At 51.9% G+C, this 18,560-nt stretch overlaps 1 protein-coding gene across 3 annotated transcripts in view; it reads left to right on the top strand.

The window, feature by feature from the left end:
- Window positions 1-402: 402 nt before the first annotated feature.
- Window positions 403-18,560, top strand: part of Scube1 (signal peptide, CUB domain and EGF like domain containing 1) — a 123,224-nt gene continuing 105,066 nt past the window's right edge. For all 3 annotated transcript variants that reach the window (XM_059247358.1, XM_059247359.1, XM_059247360.1), the window contains exons 1-2: window positions 403-490; window positions 3,508-3,639. In XM_059247358.1, coding sequence (XP_059103341.1) covers window positions 403-490; window positions 3,508-3,639 — 220 coding nt within the window. The remainder of the gene's footprint in view (window positions 491-3,507; window positions 3,640-18,560) is intronic.

Below are 18,560 nucleotides of genomic sequence, written 5' to 3' on the forward strand. Positions count from 1 at the left end.
CCGAGACCGAGGAACACCTCGTTCCTTGGGGACCCAGGACATAGAGCGGGGCCCGCAAAAGGGGGTTTGGGGACCAGTCCGAGCCCGGGTGACATCCTGCACCGCGACTCCAGCTCGCCGGGGCTCCCACCCCCCACCTGCCGCCCACCACGGGAGAGGGGGCGGGCCCAGACTCCCGCAAGCCACGCCACCCAACGCCCACTGGACGGCCTCCCGCGGAGCTCCGCCTCCCGCGGCCACGGGCCAATGAGCGCGCGGCTGTCAGCTCGTCCTGCGCGCCGGCTGGGTGGCTCCGGAGCCCGAGCGGTAGCGGAGCTTGCTGCAGACAGGAGCGCTCGCTGAGCGGCCGCTCGGTGCGTCCCGTGCCCCGCACGCCCGCACCCCGCGCGGCCCGCTGCGAGCATGGGCGCGGCGGCCGTGCGCTGGCACTTGTGCGTGCTGCTCGCTCTGGGAGCGCGCGGGCGGATGGTGGGGGGCAGCGGGCTCCCAGGTAAGCGCGAGGACCCGGGTGACTGAGGCGCGCGGGGACCTAGGGGCTGCCACCCCGTGCCGTCGGAGGCTGCCCTGCGCCGGGTCCTGCCTCCTTGCAAAGTAACTTCTGGGAGCGCCCGGGGCCGGCGGGGGCGGGGTGGGCTGAGGCCCCGGGAGGGGAAGCGGGAGGCTGAAGGAAGAAAGGAAGAGCAAGGGCCGCCTGCGGGGCCCGGCATGCGTACGGAGACCGGCGGGGACCCCCCGAGCCGAGAGCAGCGCTCCCCCAGGGCCGAGGGTTCGGCAGCTGCCACATAGGAGATACCCAGAGGTGGCCAGAAAGGACACTCTAAGGCTGGAGGGGAGGTAGAGAGATGGAGGGACAGACGGACAGGAGCCGAGGAGCAGAGGGAACAGACAAAAGGGCCCAGGAAGAAGCCCTGAGAAAGACAGCCGCGGGAGGGAAGAGGGGAGAGGAGGTAAGGGAGGGGAGCGAGGAGGCAGTGGACAGCGGGAAGGAGGAAGGCAGATCAAAGGACGGAGAGGAGGAGACAGATGGACACCAGAAATGGGAGGACTCGGAGGGGCGGCGCCGAGGGAGGGGACCGAGGGAGAGAGGAAGGATGGAGATGTCTGGGAAGAGATGGACAGATGGACTGTCAGAGCGGAGGGGGAGAAGAGTCGGACATAGGGAAGGAGGTGGATGGGGAACACGAATCACAGAAGAAACCAGTACTGCGTGTGGAAGACATCAGAGAGAGGGGCCAGTAGGCACCGGGGGAAGTCAGCAGGGCAGGGCAGAAGGAGCTGCTAAGTGGAGGTGTCCCTCCCTGATCTGAGTTTCCTGGTAGGGGCTCCGGGGCAGAGCTGCACACCCAGGCTCTCTTCACATCTCCAGTGTTCTCCTCCTTGTTCTCCTTGGAAAGGGTGGGGGGAGGGTCCTGCCTTGCTCTCCCTCCAGCTGGGTCTCCCGAGGTCTGTTTGTTCCTGAGAGTCCCACAGCAGATCCAATGCCAGGGAGTTTATGCTAGTCCATGCTACTTCACCATAAGCGCTGAGTTTTCTTCCATGCCCCATTCCAGAAACTGTTGGGGTTACTAGACATGTCTGTGGGCATTTTTCCCCCTCCAGGCTTTGAGGTCCTTCACCTTTGTAGGACTGTCCTGTGTGTCTCTCCCTTCCTCTCTGCCCTTCCTGGTGTCTGTCTGCCTCTGCCTGCTCCCCTTTTCCCTCTGTGCAAGCTGGATAACTGTAGAACTCCAGGAGCTGAGCTCACAGTAAGAAAACCAGGGTTGAAGTGAGCAGCCTGTGTTTGAGCGCTGTGCAGAGATTTGAGCACTGTGCAGAGGTCTGCAGCCTGGCTCAGCCAGGCTCCCTTGCTCCCAGGCCAAGTTTATAATTTGAAAGACAGACAGCCCCACTCATCCCTTCCAAACTTCTGTGTTTCCATCTCACCTACCTAGGTGGGAGATAGAAGGGATCTCAAACTCCCAGGGAGCTTTCTGCCCCTCACTCTCATGCCCCGACCCATGGGAAGTAGGAAGATGTCTCTTAAAGGCACCCTATGTGGTCTGGCTCTCTCTAGAGTCCTGCCCTTGAAGCACTGGTCCCTCTGTGGCCAGCTCCTCAGAAAGCCCCTCACCCACAAGCTCCCCACTGGCCCTAGAAAGCATTCTCTGGTTTATTATGCTGCCTGCCTCTGGGCTTTTACCTACTGCCTTTGGGCATCTGTAGAGGTGGACCGCACACTTGAGCACACTGGCTGGCCTTGGGAGGGATGCTACGTATGTGTACATGTGAGTCCCTGTATTTTGCATGTGCAAATGTGTTCAGGGAAGAGTCTGCTGTGCTTCTTTTCAATGTCTCTCTCCCCTCTGGTGAGCTGGAACCTTAGAGTCTAGAGTGAGGAAGAGAAGTCTGGGTATGGGTGGGGCACAGAGCTAGAGCCCAATGTCCAGCCAGGGGGTGAGTTCAAAGTGGACATTCTTGGGCACCATGAAGTCTAGGGTGAGGCCAGATGGATGAAGAGATGGGGACATTTGGAGCCTCCCAGGGGGACTGTCCTCAGGGCAGCTGCTGAAAGTCCCTTGTCTGCTCACCTGAGTCCTTCTGCCTGTCCATCTGTGTGGTGGTCACAGCCAGCTGGAAGGAGACTGATGCCCAGACAGGCTTGTGTGTGATGGGGTCCAGTCCTGGAGCATGTATCACTGTTCTCAGATGCCCCGTCTAAACCTAGAGTTCTGGCTGTTCCCTGAGTAAACTCAGAGCAAGTGAGGGAACAGGGAGAGGGAGAGAGAGATCAGGCGTGTGTACAAAAGGCCTTGTTCATCGTGTAACCATGACTGCTTTCTGTATTTATGTACTGGGGACAGGAGGCGGGGTGCACTGGAGCCCTCTGAGCCTGAATGGTGCTGGGGTCTAGAAGCTGGGCTATGAGAATTGGCTTTCTGAGGCAGGGGCCTCGGTTAGCAGGGCTAAAGGCAGATCTATGGACTCTGCTCTGGCTTGGGTCCTGGGACATAATCCTCCCCACAGTTCCACTGCCTTGGGGCTCGGTGGGATCTCACATCCAGGTCACCTGCGACCCCCATGGATGGCCACTGCTCAATATTTGCACACCATTCTGCCTTAGCTTCCTCATCTGCAACCCAGAGGGACTGGATTTAAGTTTTTCCGTGGACTCTTTTGGAATGAGGAGTGTGGAGGGTTGGAGTGATGCCTGTGGTAAAACTAAGATCCACAGAGGGGTTTTTCTTTCTGGTGTCCCTGGCCTTCTTTTTCTCCATATCTTGAGTGAGGATAATGGCCATACCTAATGGGATTGTTAAGAAAATCAAGACCAGATGTGTGGTGAGATGTGCCTGACACAGAGAAACTGCCTCAAGGATGCTACCAATTGCTCCTTGTCACACCAGATTGCTACGTGACTGTTAATGTCAGTTACCCCGGCGGTCAGTGGGAGGATGGGGGCATGAACTTCCAGCGCGGTCTCAGAGGTCTTCCTAGCACGCTTCACCTGCAGTTTCCCCTCCTCCACAGGAGCCGTGGACGTGGATGAGTGCTCAGAGGGCACAGATGACTGTCACATAGATGCCATCTGCCAGAACACGCCCAAGTCTTACAAATGTCTCTGCAAGCCCGGCTACAAGGGGGAAGGGAGGCAGTGTGAAGGTGAGTTCCCTCAGTCCTCCCCACCACACGGGGTCCAGAGGGAGGTGGCCGAGGCCCGCCCGCCCTGTGGCATACAAAGGTGATGTCCCTGCATCCCAACACTGTGGACATAGACAGCTTGGGTTCTGTCAGTCTTATGCTTCTCAGAGGCCTGTGGGCCTCCAGGAGATACAGCTGGTCATCTGGAAGGTGAAAGATGGAAATGTAGGGTACCTGGCTTTCACCTAAGTTTTAGCGCTTTTATTTCTTGAAGAAATCAAGGTCGAATGACTATTTGTGTGTCTGGCCCTGAATACATATGGGAGCCAGTAAAGGCCCCGAGTGACCTCTCTTCTGTATCCTTAACTTCAGACTCCAGGCCACCCTGTGTAGCCTGTAGCTTCCACAGAGGGCCCTGCCTCTGAGTGGGCTGGGCTGTAAGAGTGGCTCAGTTGCTCTCCTCTTTCTAGCCCCAGATCTTAGACAGAGCCTGTGCTTCAAGCCATCCATCCGTCTGTCCAGCCTCTCCTCACTGCACCTGGGGTTCTGGGTTGATGGTTCAGAAGTAGGAACCCATTCCCCAGGGCAGGCAGGGTGGTGCATGCCTGAAATCCCAGCACTCCGGAGGCAGAGACAAACGGATCTCTGAGTTTGAGGCCAGCCTGGGCTACAGAGTAAGTTCCAGGACAGCCAAGGCTACACAGAGAAACCCTGTCTCAAAATAAATAGCTAGCTAGCCAGATAGATAGATAGATAGATAGATAGATAGATAGATAGATAGATAGATAGACAGACAGACAGATAGACAGACTATAAAGAGTTCAAGGCAAGTGAATCTATAGGCTGAGGCCATCTTGGGCTACACAGTGGGTTTGAGACTAGCCTAGGCTAGATCATTAGATCTCAAAAAACGAAGGAAAAGAAACTGCCTCCCTCACAGAGCAAAATGAAGCCTCTGTGATACTAGGAGCCAGGAGTTGGAGCCAGGTGGGGGATCGTCTCATAAAGATCTCATGGTCATTTTGACCCCATTCGAGTTGGGCAAAGCTTGGGTATTGGGGTCTAAAAGATAGTCTCCCTGAACCATGCCCCTCCCCAACCCAGACCTTCCCATCCGTCCTCAATGGACAGAGGAATGTCAGCTGAGGTAGGTGTTGACAGAGGGGCCACGCAGACAGGACTAAAACCCAGAGTTTCTGGTCCTTTGTCTTGGCCCTAACACCAGCTCAGTTTTCAGTGTGGGATTGCATTGGGAAAGCATTCCGTGTCAACAGGATTGAGGTTCTGCCCTTTCTGACCAGGCTCTGCAGAGTCTGGGCTTCCAGTTGCCCAGCACCCCCAGGAATAGTGACATCACTGGCCCATTGCTTTTACTCAGCTTCTCCAGCCTGAACAGGTGGCATCTCCTTGGGTCCTGCTTAGTGTCAGCACCTTGTTGGCTGGCTTGGGCCCCCAGGAGCTGCAGGGGGAAGCTAGTGTGAACTACAGACTTCTGGGAAGTGGCCAGGCAGCAGGCAGGGAGAGCAGGTCATGTGCAAAAAGTTTGGTGGGATGGTCTGGCCTGGCTGCTGGCAGGATCTGGAGGGTATGTAACTCAGTGGTCCAGGTGGTAGAGTGAGGGCGTGTGTGTAATTTCTGACCCGCTCTTTGTCCTTGAGACCCAGTGTTCTAGCAAGGGAGGGCCATGATTGGCACAACCCTTCTGCTGGCTGAAGCCACTAAGCTAGCCTGTCCTTCTCACAGCTCAGCTCCTGCCTTCCTCTGCTCTCAGGGTCTCCCCATCTTCTGCCTGGGTCCTCTGAAGCCCTTCAGAGCTCAGCTGAAACTCCCCATCCTGATGGAGTCCCAGGCTGAGACCTTGAACTCCTGACCCTCCTACCTCTGTCTCTGGGATCACAGATGATTACAGGTGTGCATCACCACAGCTGGTTGATAGAGTGTTTAGGGATCAAACCCGGGGTCCCCTATAGCTAGGTAATCACGCTACAACTGAGCTATGTCCCAGCCCAAGAGCCAGACTCACGTTCCCAACCCACTCGGCCACCTGGCTCTGTGGATCCTTTTGCCCACATCTGCTCCAGAAGGAAGTTTGAGTGCCCTGTGGGAATACACATGCACCCATCTGCATTAAGCACCCATTATGCTCCCAGAAGCCCCTCGGGTGCCCTTCACTGTTACTTTCCTGACTCTGGGTTCTAATTTCATGTCTTGCTCCCCAACCTTGTTTGCTGTCCGCTGGGTGTCAGGGCCTTCGCTCTCAAGCCATATGCCTCCTGCTGGGCCCCCAGGAACTCAGGAGCACCTCCATTACAAAGTCTATCATTTTGCTCCCAACTCCTGGGGCAGAGTCCGATGCTAACCCTCGTTTGAGTCCAGTCCCCAACCAAGACTGGAGTTCCGATGAGCAATCTGTGAGACCTCAGTGAGTGGGAAGTGGGGAGCGTGGGAGTGGCTAGGACGATCCTTGCTGTGGTGGTGCCATTTGACCCTGTGTCACGGCAGAAGAAAGCAGGGGATAGCCTGGCCTCTGCAAGGAGCCTTGCTTGCATATTAGCCCGCCTCTGACAGGAGTAGAGTGATGATTTGCCCTCAGCAAGCATCAGTGTCTCCTTTGGCTCTTTGGATCCAAACTGTTCCCCACTCACCCTGAAGACCGGGCGGACACAGTGCGGTGTGTGAAGCGCACCTGCCTTGGGACCTAGCACCCAGTGTTCAACATGCAGATGAGTGTGTTAATCACCACACTGTGCTTCAGAGTAGCTGCATGTTCCAGGGGGCTGTGAATGGGGAAGACCTTTCAGAGTCCCTCAGTGACATATACCTTGGAGGTGACACTCATGGTAAGGTACCGGTACCATGTGTCCCTGCCCTTCAGTTGGTGGGGTGCCCTCAGGGCTAAAGTTGTTTATCAGTGGCAATCTTAAATCAGAGCGCATGCTGGCCTGCCTGGGTTCCAAGGGCCTGGGTGGAGCCATCCTGCTTGCCTTAGGTGTCTTATTCCTGGAGACTCACACACAGGCATTGGTTGGTGTCAGCACAGCCTGCTGGAACATTAACACACAGGATCTTCTAAGATGGCTACCCCCAGAAGACTGCACACACATCTGGAGGGACTAACAGGCCACATTCAGGGTAGCCTGAGGGAGAGACCACCCAGATGTTTATTTCCTGGTTTAGATGGTCCAGGGGCCATCTGAGAGAGAAGGGCCTTGCCAGGATTGGGATGAGAGCCCAGGTGTGGTGGGCCCATTGCTGTGGGTCTGCTGTGGTCACTGCTGTCTGTCACGTTCTGAATGGTCCCTATTCAGCTGAGCAGTCATTAAAGAACAGATGTTGAGGCCGGGCGGTTGTGGCGCTCGCCTTTAATCCCAGCACTCGGGAGGCAGAGCCAGGTGGATCTCTGTGAGTTTGAGGCCAGCCTAGGCTACAGAGCGAGATCCAGGACAGGCACCAAAACTACACAGAGAAACCCTGTCTCGGGGGGGAAAAAATAGCTGTTGAGCCAGATTGCTGGGATTCACATCCTGCCTGTGTGTCGGGTCAAGTCACTCAACCTGCGTGTACAGTAAGCATCATTCTAGCAGGTGCTTTGTAGAAGGCAAGGGTTAAGTGCGTTGAAGTATTTAAAGCATGAAAGCATAGCCTGGCATGTTGAGTGTAATACACAAGCATTGGCGGCTGTTGTTGTGGTAATGGTGGCGTGGCTAGCAGGTGATGATGAGGTGGTGGGTTTTGTTTGTTTTGTTTTATTTTGTTTTCTGGTTTTTCATTTTCCGAGACAGGGTTTCTCTGTGTAGTTTTGGTGCCTGTCCTGGATCTCAATCTGTAGACCAGGCTGGCCTTGAACTCACAAAGATCCACCTGGCTCTGCCTCCCAAGTGCTGGGATTAAAGGCATGTGCCACCACCGCCCAGCAAGGTGGTGTTTTTTTTTGTTGTTGTTGTTGTTTTGTTTTTTATCTTTTTTTTTTTTGCAATGCTGAGAACCAAACCCAGGGTTTTGTGGAAGCCACATGACAAACTCTGTACTATGAGCTACACCCTCTGCCGAGGGCGATGCTGTGGCTCATAGTGATATTGATGATGAAGGTGATATTGATAATGGTGCATATGGTGATAGTAATGGAGGCGACGTTGGTAAGAGTGGTGGTGACGGTGGTGAAGGTGAAGGTGAGGGTGAGGATGATATGACGTTAGTGATTGTGATATTGATGGTGGTGGTCATGGTGATGAGATGAGGGTGATGTTGATGGTGGTGATAGTGATTACGATACTGATGGTGACGGTGGTGATGGATGAGGATGACGTTGAGGCAGTGTCCATTTTTGTTTAATTATCATCTCATCCTGCTGATGTATTCATACTGGCAGAGGGCTTGCTGTGGGCTGACAGGGTGACTCTGAGGTAAGGGACTTGCTGAGGACAAATGGGGCTGCTTCCGGCTGCCGAAAAGGTTCTGGTGAGGCAGAAGGGTTTTCTCTGTGACTTGTGATCTGATGGAAGTGAGCTTGTGGGTGTAGAAAGTTGGAAAAAGCATCATAGGACCCCCAGGTGGCCCCTGAGCTTGACAGGTGACTGCTCCTGGTGGCCTTTTCTAGACCTACTCATGCCTCCATTTTAAGGCCTGCCATACTGCAGTGTATGTTCCTGGGTTCCTCCTGAACCTGCCTCAAGGCCTGCGGCTGTCACCTTTTAGATTTCCATCCCAGGAACCTGGCTGTGGAGGAAGGGTGCCCCCAGGGCCACCTCCCTCCAGAAACTTTCCCTGGTCCCCAAACAGCTGAGTTCCCATCCGCTGTCGTCCCTCCTCAGAGCCTGTCTCTCTAGGTTGTGATGTCCCACACCAGTCCCCTGATGCTGGCCCAAAGCTGTTGTCCGAAGGCAGTTAGCAGCCCTGGGAATGTCAGGGAAGGCCTCCCTGAGCTTCACAGGCTCTGAAGACTTGCAAATGAGGAGACTGAGGCCTCTGACTGGTGTGGACCAGTGACAGAGTTCATCTGGGGAAACTGGGTCCAGGGAGGTCCGTCTTCTGACAGGTTGATCCAGCTGAGGAACAGCAGCGGCTGAGTCCAGCCATGGGCCACAGGGTCTCCACACTGCAGGCTGTGGGGAGAGGGTTCCCTGGCTGTGCATTGATGGACGAGGTTATAGCACCTTTTTCTCTACAGCTGTTCCCTGGAGACAGGTGTATGACAGGTTCACTAGAATCACATCACCCATGGGATAGATAGGAGGCCCTCACCTTGGGTTCACCCCAGGTCTCTGCCCGAACACTTTGAGCTTCTGGTTTTGTTGTTGTTGTTGTTTTGTTTTTTTAAATCTTTCCCTCCTTAATCTCCCCCCAGCTGCCTTTTTTTTTTTTTTTTTTTTTTTCCTTCCTCAAACTGTAGCTCCTTTCTACCCTGGGACCTTTGTACACCTATCTCTCAATCCCTCCTCCCTTATCCAAGCAGGTCCATCTGCATCTCGTGGGGCCCTTCGGACACAGACCTTTTGGAGGCCGCGGGGGCCAGCCCTGCACCAGCGAGCCCCCCTGTTCTGAATTAACCGGGCCTGTTGGAGCTCATTCTGCCAGAACAGCACACTGGGGCCGGGAGGGGGCAACTCATCCCCTTTAAATGCTTCAACTCATTTACCCTTAATCGCCTTGTTTTCATAGACATTTGCGAAGGAAAAGGACCAAATTATAGCTTGAATTGGGTCTTACTAATCTTAATTAAAAGCTCTCGTTTATAATCAGGACCAGGCCTGAAACGAGGAGCAAACCATCCTCAAATGGCTTGTTTAAGTAACCGAGACCTCCTCCCCTCCCCCACGCCACCCCGCTAATGGCTGTTTGGTCTGAACCCACGGCGCACATCGCCCTTCTATGTGTGCTTAGTTCTTAGACCATTCATTCAAGCGGTTTATTCCTCTCGCAAGTTTCAACTCAGGCCCTTTTCAAAATGCTGTAATTAAAGCTCTTGGGGGAAATGAGATTTTGTTTTGGCCACAGTGTATTAAATATATTACTATTTTCCTTTTGGTGTGTGTGTGAAAAGAAAAAAAAAAGACAACCATCAGAGATGGCAAAATTAGCATGTATGTAATGAATGTAAATAATCACTTCCTGGATTTTATATCCCTGGGGTGTACTTGTCAGTCACTAAAGTTAGGTAGATTACAGAGCATGTCATTAAAGGGTTTAAACCAAACTCTTAATAACACACCCAATGATTCATTTAGTTTATCATTAAGGGAAAAAAAAATCTAAAACCAATTGGCCTTTGTAGCAAATAATGGCCAAGGCTTTATTAAGTCATTTCCATCGTGATTATAGCATACTTTATTGAAACTCTAGGTAGATTTGTTTGCTTGGGGCAGGGGAGGCTAGGAAAGACTTGGGGGGCGGGGAGTCGAGCAAGGGAGAATTCTCCTCCCCTTAAGTCTGAAAACATGCAATTATGCATGCTAATGTGTGTGCTGCCCAGGATGAAAGCTAGGGGACCCAGCCGGCCAGCGGGGGCAGGAGGATTCTGGATGAGACTTCAAGCTCCCAGTTACTTATTCCCAGGTAGCAATTAAGTGGTGTTCTCATTTCGTTCCTGTTTCTGTGACAAAATACCCTGATGAAAAGCAACATGGGGAGGAAAGGGTGGATTTGAGCTTACAGTTCCGGGGCACAGTCCATCACTGTGGGGAAGTCAAGGCAGAGACTCAGCTAGTCAAGCCACGTCCGTCCACACTCAAAAACAGAGAGACAGACGCACCCCTGCTGGCTGCTTGCTTGGGGATGAGCCAACCCTCTCTACTCTTACACAGTTCAGGGCCCCAAACCAGGGAATGGTGCTACCCACAATGCACTGGGCCTTCCCCCATCAGTTAACATTTAGAACAAATCTCCACAGACATGCCAAAGGTCACCTTGATTTAGACAATCCCTCACTGAGACTCTCTTCCAGGTGATTCTAGGTTGTGGCAAGACAACAGTTAAAATTAACCAGCAGGGGCTGGAAAGATAGCTCAGCCTTTAAGAACGCTTGTTGCTCTGGTAGAGGACCCAGGTTCAAATCCCAGCATCCACACGGTGACTCACAATCTTCTGTAATTCCAGTTCCAGGGGATCCAACGCCCTCTTCTGACCTCTGTGGGCAGCAGTCACACATGTGGTACACATACATACATGCAAGCAAAACACTCAGGCACATACATTAAATCTTAAAAAACAAACAAACAAAAAACCTAGCCAGCACAGGCAGGCTTACTCGTGACTGGTCCCAGTCGATGGCAGTTTAAGTCACTTGGAGAATTGTTGGTGCCCATGACCATCTGAGCAGGGACGAGGAAAACCTTGTACACTTGGTTTTGTATTGGAGACAAGTTCACCTCAAATGTAGGATCTGGCCCCGGGGTGCCTAGAGTGTTAGCTGAGGGTCTTCTCACCATCAGGCTTTGTGCTGGGCCCAGGTATGTTTCATGGTCACGACCTCACTGACAGACAAGAAGCTGGGAAAAGACCAAATGAGTTAGAAAGCAGCAGAGAAATAGAGGCAGGACTCTGTGGAGGTGGAGAAGAGAAAGTGGATATCTACCCCTGCCTGGAGAGGAAGAAAGGGGCCTTGGGTGTGTGTGTGTGTGTGTGTGTGTGCGTGTGTGTGTGTGTGTGTGTGTGTGTGTGTGTGTGTGAAAGGGGCTGGGGGTGGAGAGTGTTCTTGGAGGAGGGGTCATCCAAGCCATGCTAGGAAGGTGGAGCAGAAGGAGGTCTCTCAGGTTGCCTCCAGCTCTGAGGCCAGTGGATAGAAGAAAGCTCAGAGGGGATTCACTGATGCCTGAAATTCTGCAAGTGATGGGTTTTCCTCAGTCTGCCTCCCTTGACAACGGGAGCAGCAACACCTGCCTAGGAGCATACATTTGAGTAGAAGTTGTAGGAGGGAGCCTGTCTCTCTCTCTAGGGCAGCAGTTCTCAACCTGTGGGTCTCGACCCCTTGGGGTCACATATCAGATAGCCCACACATCAGATATTTACATTATGATTCATAACAGTAGCAAAATTACAGTTATGAAATAGCAGCGAAATAATTTTATGATGGGGGGTCACCACAACATAAGGAACTGTATTAAAGGGTCACTGCACCAGGAAGGTTGAGAACCCACTGCTCTAAGGTGTGTTGAAGGTGGCCTCAGAGGCTTTGTGTTTGGGCTCTTCCCTTTAAACCTTTTTCCACCTGGCTTCCCACCCCCTGGGTCTCCTGTCCCCCCAGGCGGCACCCCTTCTCAGCTCTGCCTCCAGGCCCTCTCACCTCGGCTGCTTCTTATTACAGTGGCTGTATTTGTGTTTCCATCAGAGGAATGCTAACCAGAAAAAAACCATTATTTCTAAGAAAATAAACTGTGGGCTCGTTGGCCTTTGAGTGCTACTGAAATGGATATGGGCCTTCCCCAAAGGCCTTGAGACAAAGAGTGCCGGGGGCTTGTGTATACGGGCAAGGTCAGGGGGTCCCAGAGGTTGTCCTGGCTGGGTCCTCCATATGGATCCAGGCTGCAGCCCTGGGAGGAATAGGGTTGTAGCAGCTGTGGTTGCCTGAGGCTTCAGACCTGGGCTCCTTACAGCTGCCAGGGTGGCTTTCCCCATCCTTCCAGTGCCTCCAAGATGCACCCTTCTCTCAGAGAACCCAGGCCTTCTTCCCAGGTCTCCCTTCCTTGGGAAGGGGTGTAGAGCTGTGAATGGACCCATCGAGATCAGGGTTTCCAGCCTTATGGGTCTCTCAGGCCCTAGCATACTGACTGCCAAGTTCAGAGAGAAGGCCAGCAGGTCTTAGGCCCCTTGGACCCCACTATGAGAAGCTCCTCCTTCAGGGAACTCCCCACCCGAGAAGTCACAAATGCTGTTGGTCCTTCTCACTGCCGGTCCCACTGGCAGACCTGGACCTCACTGGGGTCCTGTTACTTTCTCCCCGAAGCCAGGCTGGCAGCTCCCTGTGGCCAGGGTCCAGGCTGAGGGTAAGCATAGTCACAGAAGGAAAGCAGGCAAGTGTCCAGATCCCCAGTGGATACCATGGCCATGAAGCTCTGGTCCGCTGAGACATGGGGCTGCCCTTGGATGGCTTCATCCCGATTAAGGGCACCTCCAAAGCTAGCCTGCTTGTGTTGGGGTTTGGCTTTGCAGCAAACTTGCCCTGTGAGTAGGGAAGTGGAAATGGTCTTTCCTACCTGGGCCACACTGAAGATTTACCCAGTCGCCATGAGGGGTCTCCTCTGTTACTGCTGTTATTTGGGGTAGGCAGGCTTCCAGGGATCTGGAAGAAAGAAAGCCCACCCACACAGGTCTGCTCAACTCAGCCCCAGTCGGCTGCCTGTCTGCAGAGGTTGCAGCAGGGACAGAAGGAAGGCTGATCTGGGAGTCCCGGGCCTAAGCTGCCATCAGCTCCGGCTTGCTGATGCGCTCGGTATCCACGACTCCCTCTGGACCCTCAGTTACACCTCTGTGCAAACCACAGAACGTGGACCAGCTCTCTGACTAGGAGCTGGAACTTCAATGCTAGCACCTGTGTGGCTTCTGATGCTATGGGGGCTGGGTTTGGAGCCCCTGAAGACTCCTACGTTTTCGAGTCTGCAGCCCTGCATCCCCATCCCCAACCCCGGTCTTGCCAAAGAAAGGAGAGAACGGTTGATAACTACTGGGATCCAATTTGTAAGAGGCAAGAGAGAGCACAGGACTGGCTGAGCCCCCAGGCCCTCTTCACTGCCACCCCCAGACACTTCCAGGGCTCAGTTTCCAGCAACTAGTGTTTCATGAGGTCTTGAGGCCAGAACTTGGAGAAGAGCCCCAAGGGAGGGTTTAGGGTATTGTCGAGGGAGAATTGCTGTAATTTGCCCATCCTCTTCCCAGTGACTTGGTAGAGACACCCCTCTGATCTTGGAAGAATACACCCCACCATGAACCCAGGCTGAGCAGGTGGCATGGAAGCTGGTTCAGCCAGAGGTAGTGGTGCACACCTGAAATGCCAGTACCTGGGAGGTGGAAGAAGAGGAAAGCTGGAGGCCAGCCTGGGCTACATAGTAGAAACCTGTCTAAAAATACACAGTACACACCAAGCGACCACCCTCGTGGTCCTCCTGCATCCAGGCAGAAGCCAGAAGGCCGGCTCACTCAGTGGATAAGTGCAGCCAGAACAATGGCATCTCTTCCATTAAAAAATGAGTATTATCGCCCGGTTCTATGATGCGTGTGGGACTCGTGCCACAGCGTGCCGTGGAGGACGGAGACACAATGGAGTCTGCTCTCTCCTCTCGGTTTTCTGTGGGTTCTGGGAAATCGTGAGCTAACTATCTCACCAGCCCTTCCTCTTTGTTTTCAAAACCGCTTTGTGGAGAGAGCTTGCAGACCGCAGAGTTGAGCCATGTCAAGTCTACAAGCCAATGCCTTTTAGTGAACCCACAGTTGCTCGTCGTCACAATCGGTCTAGAAACTCCGTATTTCTTAGCCACTCCCCCAACCCCTGGATTTGCAGTCCCTGAAATCACTGGACATGACTGGTATACATTCTGTCTCTAGGCCTGTTCAGGAGATGCTTTGCGGATAGGATCACATAGTATGTGACTTTTTGTGACGAACAGTGTTTTTGTTTTTTTTGGTTTTTTTTTTTTTTTTTTTCTTTTGGAAGTCAGGCAGCCTGGCTCAGTTCCTGGTTCTCTTGGCTTTGGTAGTCTTTGTTTTCCTTGACCTAAAGTTAAAATGTTGGCACCCATCTCTTGGAGCTGTGCTATGTGCAGGGCCCATGTACTGGCCCTGCGCTGTTCCACGCATCGAAAGGGCCAGTCAGTGGAAGTGACAGCCGGGTTGCTTGTTCATGTGCTCAGCATTCAGCCGATGTTCATGGCATACACTCTGCCAGCTTCTGGGGCTCCGACTGAACAAGATACAAGTCCCCATGGACTGGTGGCTTCCATTCTCACAGTAATGTTGGTGTCGATAGGTAAGGGAGCTAGGGCCAGTGTAGGAGGAGGGGGCAAGCTAGAGGGGCAGGCTAAGCCTCAGAGGCGGCAAAAATCCCAAGCCGGGGTGATTAGGAGCCTGGGCTGGGGAAGGTGCTCCAGGCACAGAGAGCTGCAGAAGAATACTTAATGATGGCCAGAAGTCACATGGGGCACTGGAAGAGGTCACAAAGTAGCCGTAACCCCATAGTTATCTCAGATCTCAGAGTGGGGTAGGGAGACCTTCACTCCCTCTGGCTGAGCCGTGGACATTGTACACAGTTCGGAATGAGAAAGTGTATAGATGGGTGTTGGTTTTGCGTGACCTTTGACCTCTCCTGTAATTAACTGCTGGGCCCACTTCTGGCATTGTCCCTGCAGAGGAGAAACCTGATCGATGGATGCCAGGGGTCCTCAGAGAGTTGGTCTCATTACTCAGTCATTACAGACCTGGAGCTTAACCCCGCACCGCCGGAGACAGGCGGACTTAATCCTTCCTGCCAGGCAGAAACTACCTTCCCGAGAGCGTAATTAGCCAACAAACTGGATTAAGATTTATTCATCAATAAGGACTCAACTTCCTAAGCCATACATCTCTCCTAGAATGGACGTCTATCTAAAGAGTGCTTGGTTTTCCTAAAGCCACAGACAAAGGAGAGACAGACTAGCTCCCAGTCGGGGACAGTCGCTTTGTTAGAACACTGGGGCTTCCCTTCCGGGAGGAATGTCTAGAAAAATGCCAATCAGGGGTGGGGGAGTGAGACCTTATCATTAATGGCCTCTGGGAGTGAAAGTGTGGTTGCTTTCAAAGTCCACCTTTTAAGGTTTTTCATCAGCCTTTATTTAAAACGAAAAAAGAACAAAATTGTCCTGAAACAGTATTAAAATAAGAAGGCACTCAGATTCATTGGGAAAGAATCTTCAAGAACCTGGACACCACAGAATAAATATATATTTTGTAAGGCAGTGAGAATCAATTTTGAATTAAGTGGAGAAAAAAAAATCCATCCCCTTTGGGGTCCACCCCAGTGCTGCATGCACAAGACCATGGCTGTGGGATGATGTTTGTGCTGACATTTTAATGTAGGAAAAGCAGGACCATGTGATCTTCGAAAACTCCCATAATGCACAGGTCCTGTGTTGGTTACTCTGTTGGATGTTGAAAACTATCTTCTACTAGGAATTAAGTTTTCATTAAAAGGGGTGAGATGGCTCACAGAGTGAGGGTGACTGCTGTCAAGCCTGCTGAGCTGAGTTCAATTCCTGAGACCGACATGATGGAAGGAAAACACAAACTCTTCAAGTTGTCCTCTGACTTACACACACACACACACACACACACACACACACACACACACACACAAATGTAATTAAAAATTATTACACACAGGCCGGGCGGTGGTGGCGCACGCCTTTAATCCCAGCACTCGGGAGGCAGAGCCAGGCGGATCTTTGTGAGTTCGAGGCCAGCCTGGGCTACCAAGTGAGTTCCAGGAAAGGCGCAAAGCTACACAGAGAAACCTTGTCTCGAAAAACCAAAAAAAAAAAAAAAAATTATTACACACAAAAAATAAAGAGATAAATGTAATAAAAATTTGATCATTAAATTTTTTTAATTAAAAAAAAAGTCTAAGGGTTGGGGATTTAGCTCAGTGGTAGAGCGCTTGCCTAGCAAACGCAAGGCCCTGGGTTCGGTCCTCAGCTCCAGAAAAAAAAAATCTAAGCCGAAGGAAGAGCAGAGATGGACAGTGAGCTGATGAACATATACATGTACCTACAGGTGTGCCATATACATGTACCTATAGGGGCACACACATACACACCCTAGAAAGACACCAGCCATGGAGTTAGGATCTACCCAAACCCAGTGTGATCACTTCTAAACTTGAAAACATATGAAAAAAAAAAAAAAAAAAACCACACACAAAAAAAACCCCAAAAACTTTTTAAACCAGGTCACAGCCTCAGGCATTGAGTGTTAAGACCTAGACAAATCTTCAACCCACAGCAGTCTTTTGAAAAAAACCATCCTAGCCAGGCAGTGGTGGCCCACACCTTTAATTCCAGCACTCGGGAAGCAGAGGCAGGAGGATCTCTGTGAGTTCGAGGCCAGCCTGGTCTACAGAGCTAGTGCCAGGACAGCCAGGACTACATGGTGAGAACCTGTCTGGAAAGAGAGAGAGGAATGGAGGGAGAGAGGGAGAGGAAGGAAGAAAAGAAGAGGAAAAGCACCCTGAGTCCCTCTGTCCCTCCTTTCCTTTGCCTCTGTGGATCCACCTGCCTGTCCTTCCTCTGGCTCCAGCAGTTTTTTTGTTTTATTTTGTTTGTTTTGGAACAAGCTGTACTGGCTGGTTTTGTGTGTCAACTTGACACAAGCTAGAGTCATCAGAGAGGAAGGAGCCTCACCTAAGGAAATGTCTCCACAAAATCCAGCTGTAAAGCATCTTCTCAATCAGTGATCAATGGGAGAGGGCCCAGCCCATGGTGGATAGTACCACTCTGGGCTGGTGGTCCTGGGTTTTATAAGAAAGCAGGCTGAGAAAGCCAGTAAGCAGCACCCCTCTCTGTCTTCTGCATCAGCTCCTACCTCCAGGTTCTTGCCCTGTTTGAGTTCCTGTCCCGACTTCCTGCAATATGAATAGCAATATGGAAGTGTAAGCCAAATAAACCCTTTCCTCCCCAAGCTGCTTTTTGGTCATGGTGTTTTGTCACAGTGATAGAAACCCTAAGACACAGATCTTACTATTTTGGCCTTGCTGGCCTAGAACTATCTCTGTAGACCAGGCTGGCCTTGAACACATAGAGATCCACCTGGCTCTGCCTCCCCGAGTGCTGGCAACAAAGGTGTGTGCCACCACTGCCCAGCTCTCTATAAGCTCTTAAACCCGGGGCTGGTGGCTCCTGGGTGTGGTTTGTACTGAGTCCACGTGCTTATGCAGGGATCTTTTTTGGTTGTTTCATGCTTCTCTCACAAGGAGGAGGCTGATATGGTTTTGTTTTGAAGCAAAGTCTTGCTGTGTAGCCCAGAGTGGTTTCATGATCCTCCTGCTTCAGACTCTGGAATGGTGGGATTACATGCTACTTTACCCGACTTCATGAAATGATCATTAAAAAAAAATAAAATCTCAAGGTACCATTAAGAAGTCAGAGGTTTGCATTGTGAGCCAATGTCCTTCCTTCTGGGTACTGGAGATCGTGCAGGCCAGCGTAGGAGCCTGCAGGAGCATGCCAGGCCTGGAAGAGGAGGTATCATTCTCAAAGATGCTCAAGAGTGGGAGGGGCCAGGGACAAGGGCAGCAAAGCCCCTTCACTCTTCAGCCCATTGGCATCTGTTACGACCGTCTCTATGGAGAGTCAATGGGAGGAAGTTTCTAGACATCATTTCAGTGACTGCTCAACAATCATTTTATTACATCTTGTGATATGTGTGATATGATAAGTGTGATGCTTAAACTATTTATCATCCCGGTAGTAAAAATGATCCTCTTAATCACGAGACACAGACAACAGGCAGAGATTGAAATTAGGCCAAACCAATTGAGTCAATTATCCCCAATCAGGAGAAGGGGTGCCCCCTGTTTGGAGACCTACGGATGCTCAGATCTCACCACCGCTGAACAGCTGGTTTAGTTGTAAGTTATAGACATGTTGGCCCTATAATAGGTTGTGTTTCTCTCTCTGGTGGCACCTAGGCAGCTCAGCTGTGTTTGTGGACTCCCCTTTTGCATTTGTGCTGGGATTGCCAACTGTATCACTGACCAGTGTCGCCAACCCATCTCATTTGTTTCTGTCTGTCTTGAACCTGTATTTCTGAAAATCATATTGCATTTGTTTTTAAGCTGCTTGAAGGAAATGAGTGAATGAGTGAAGAGAAGTTTGGATAGATAATGGGTGAATGCTCATACATTGGACATGGAGGAATGGGTAGGTGGGGTATGCATGTGCATTTGGAGGGTGAGTGTTTGCATCGATGAATCCATGGATGGGTAG

This window comes from Peromyscus eremicus, chromosome 20 (assembly GCF_949786415.1).
Source record: "Peromyscus eremicus chromosome 20, PerEre_H2_v1, whole genome shotgun sequence".
Classification (NCBI taxonomy): Eukaryota; Metazoa; Chordata; class Mammalia; order Rodentia; family Cricetidae; genus Peromyscus; species Peromyscus eremicus.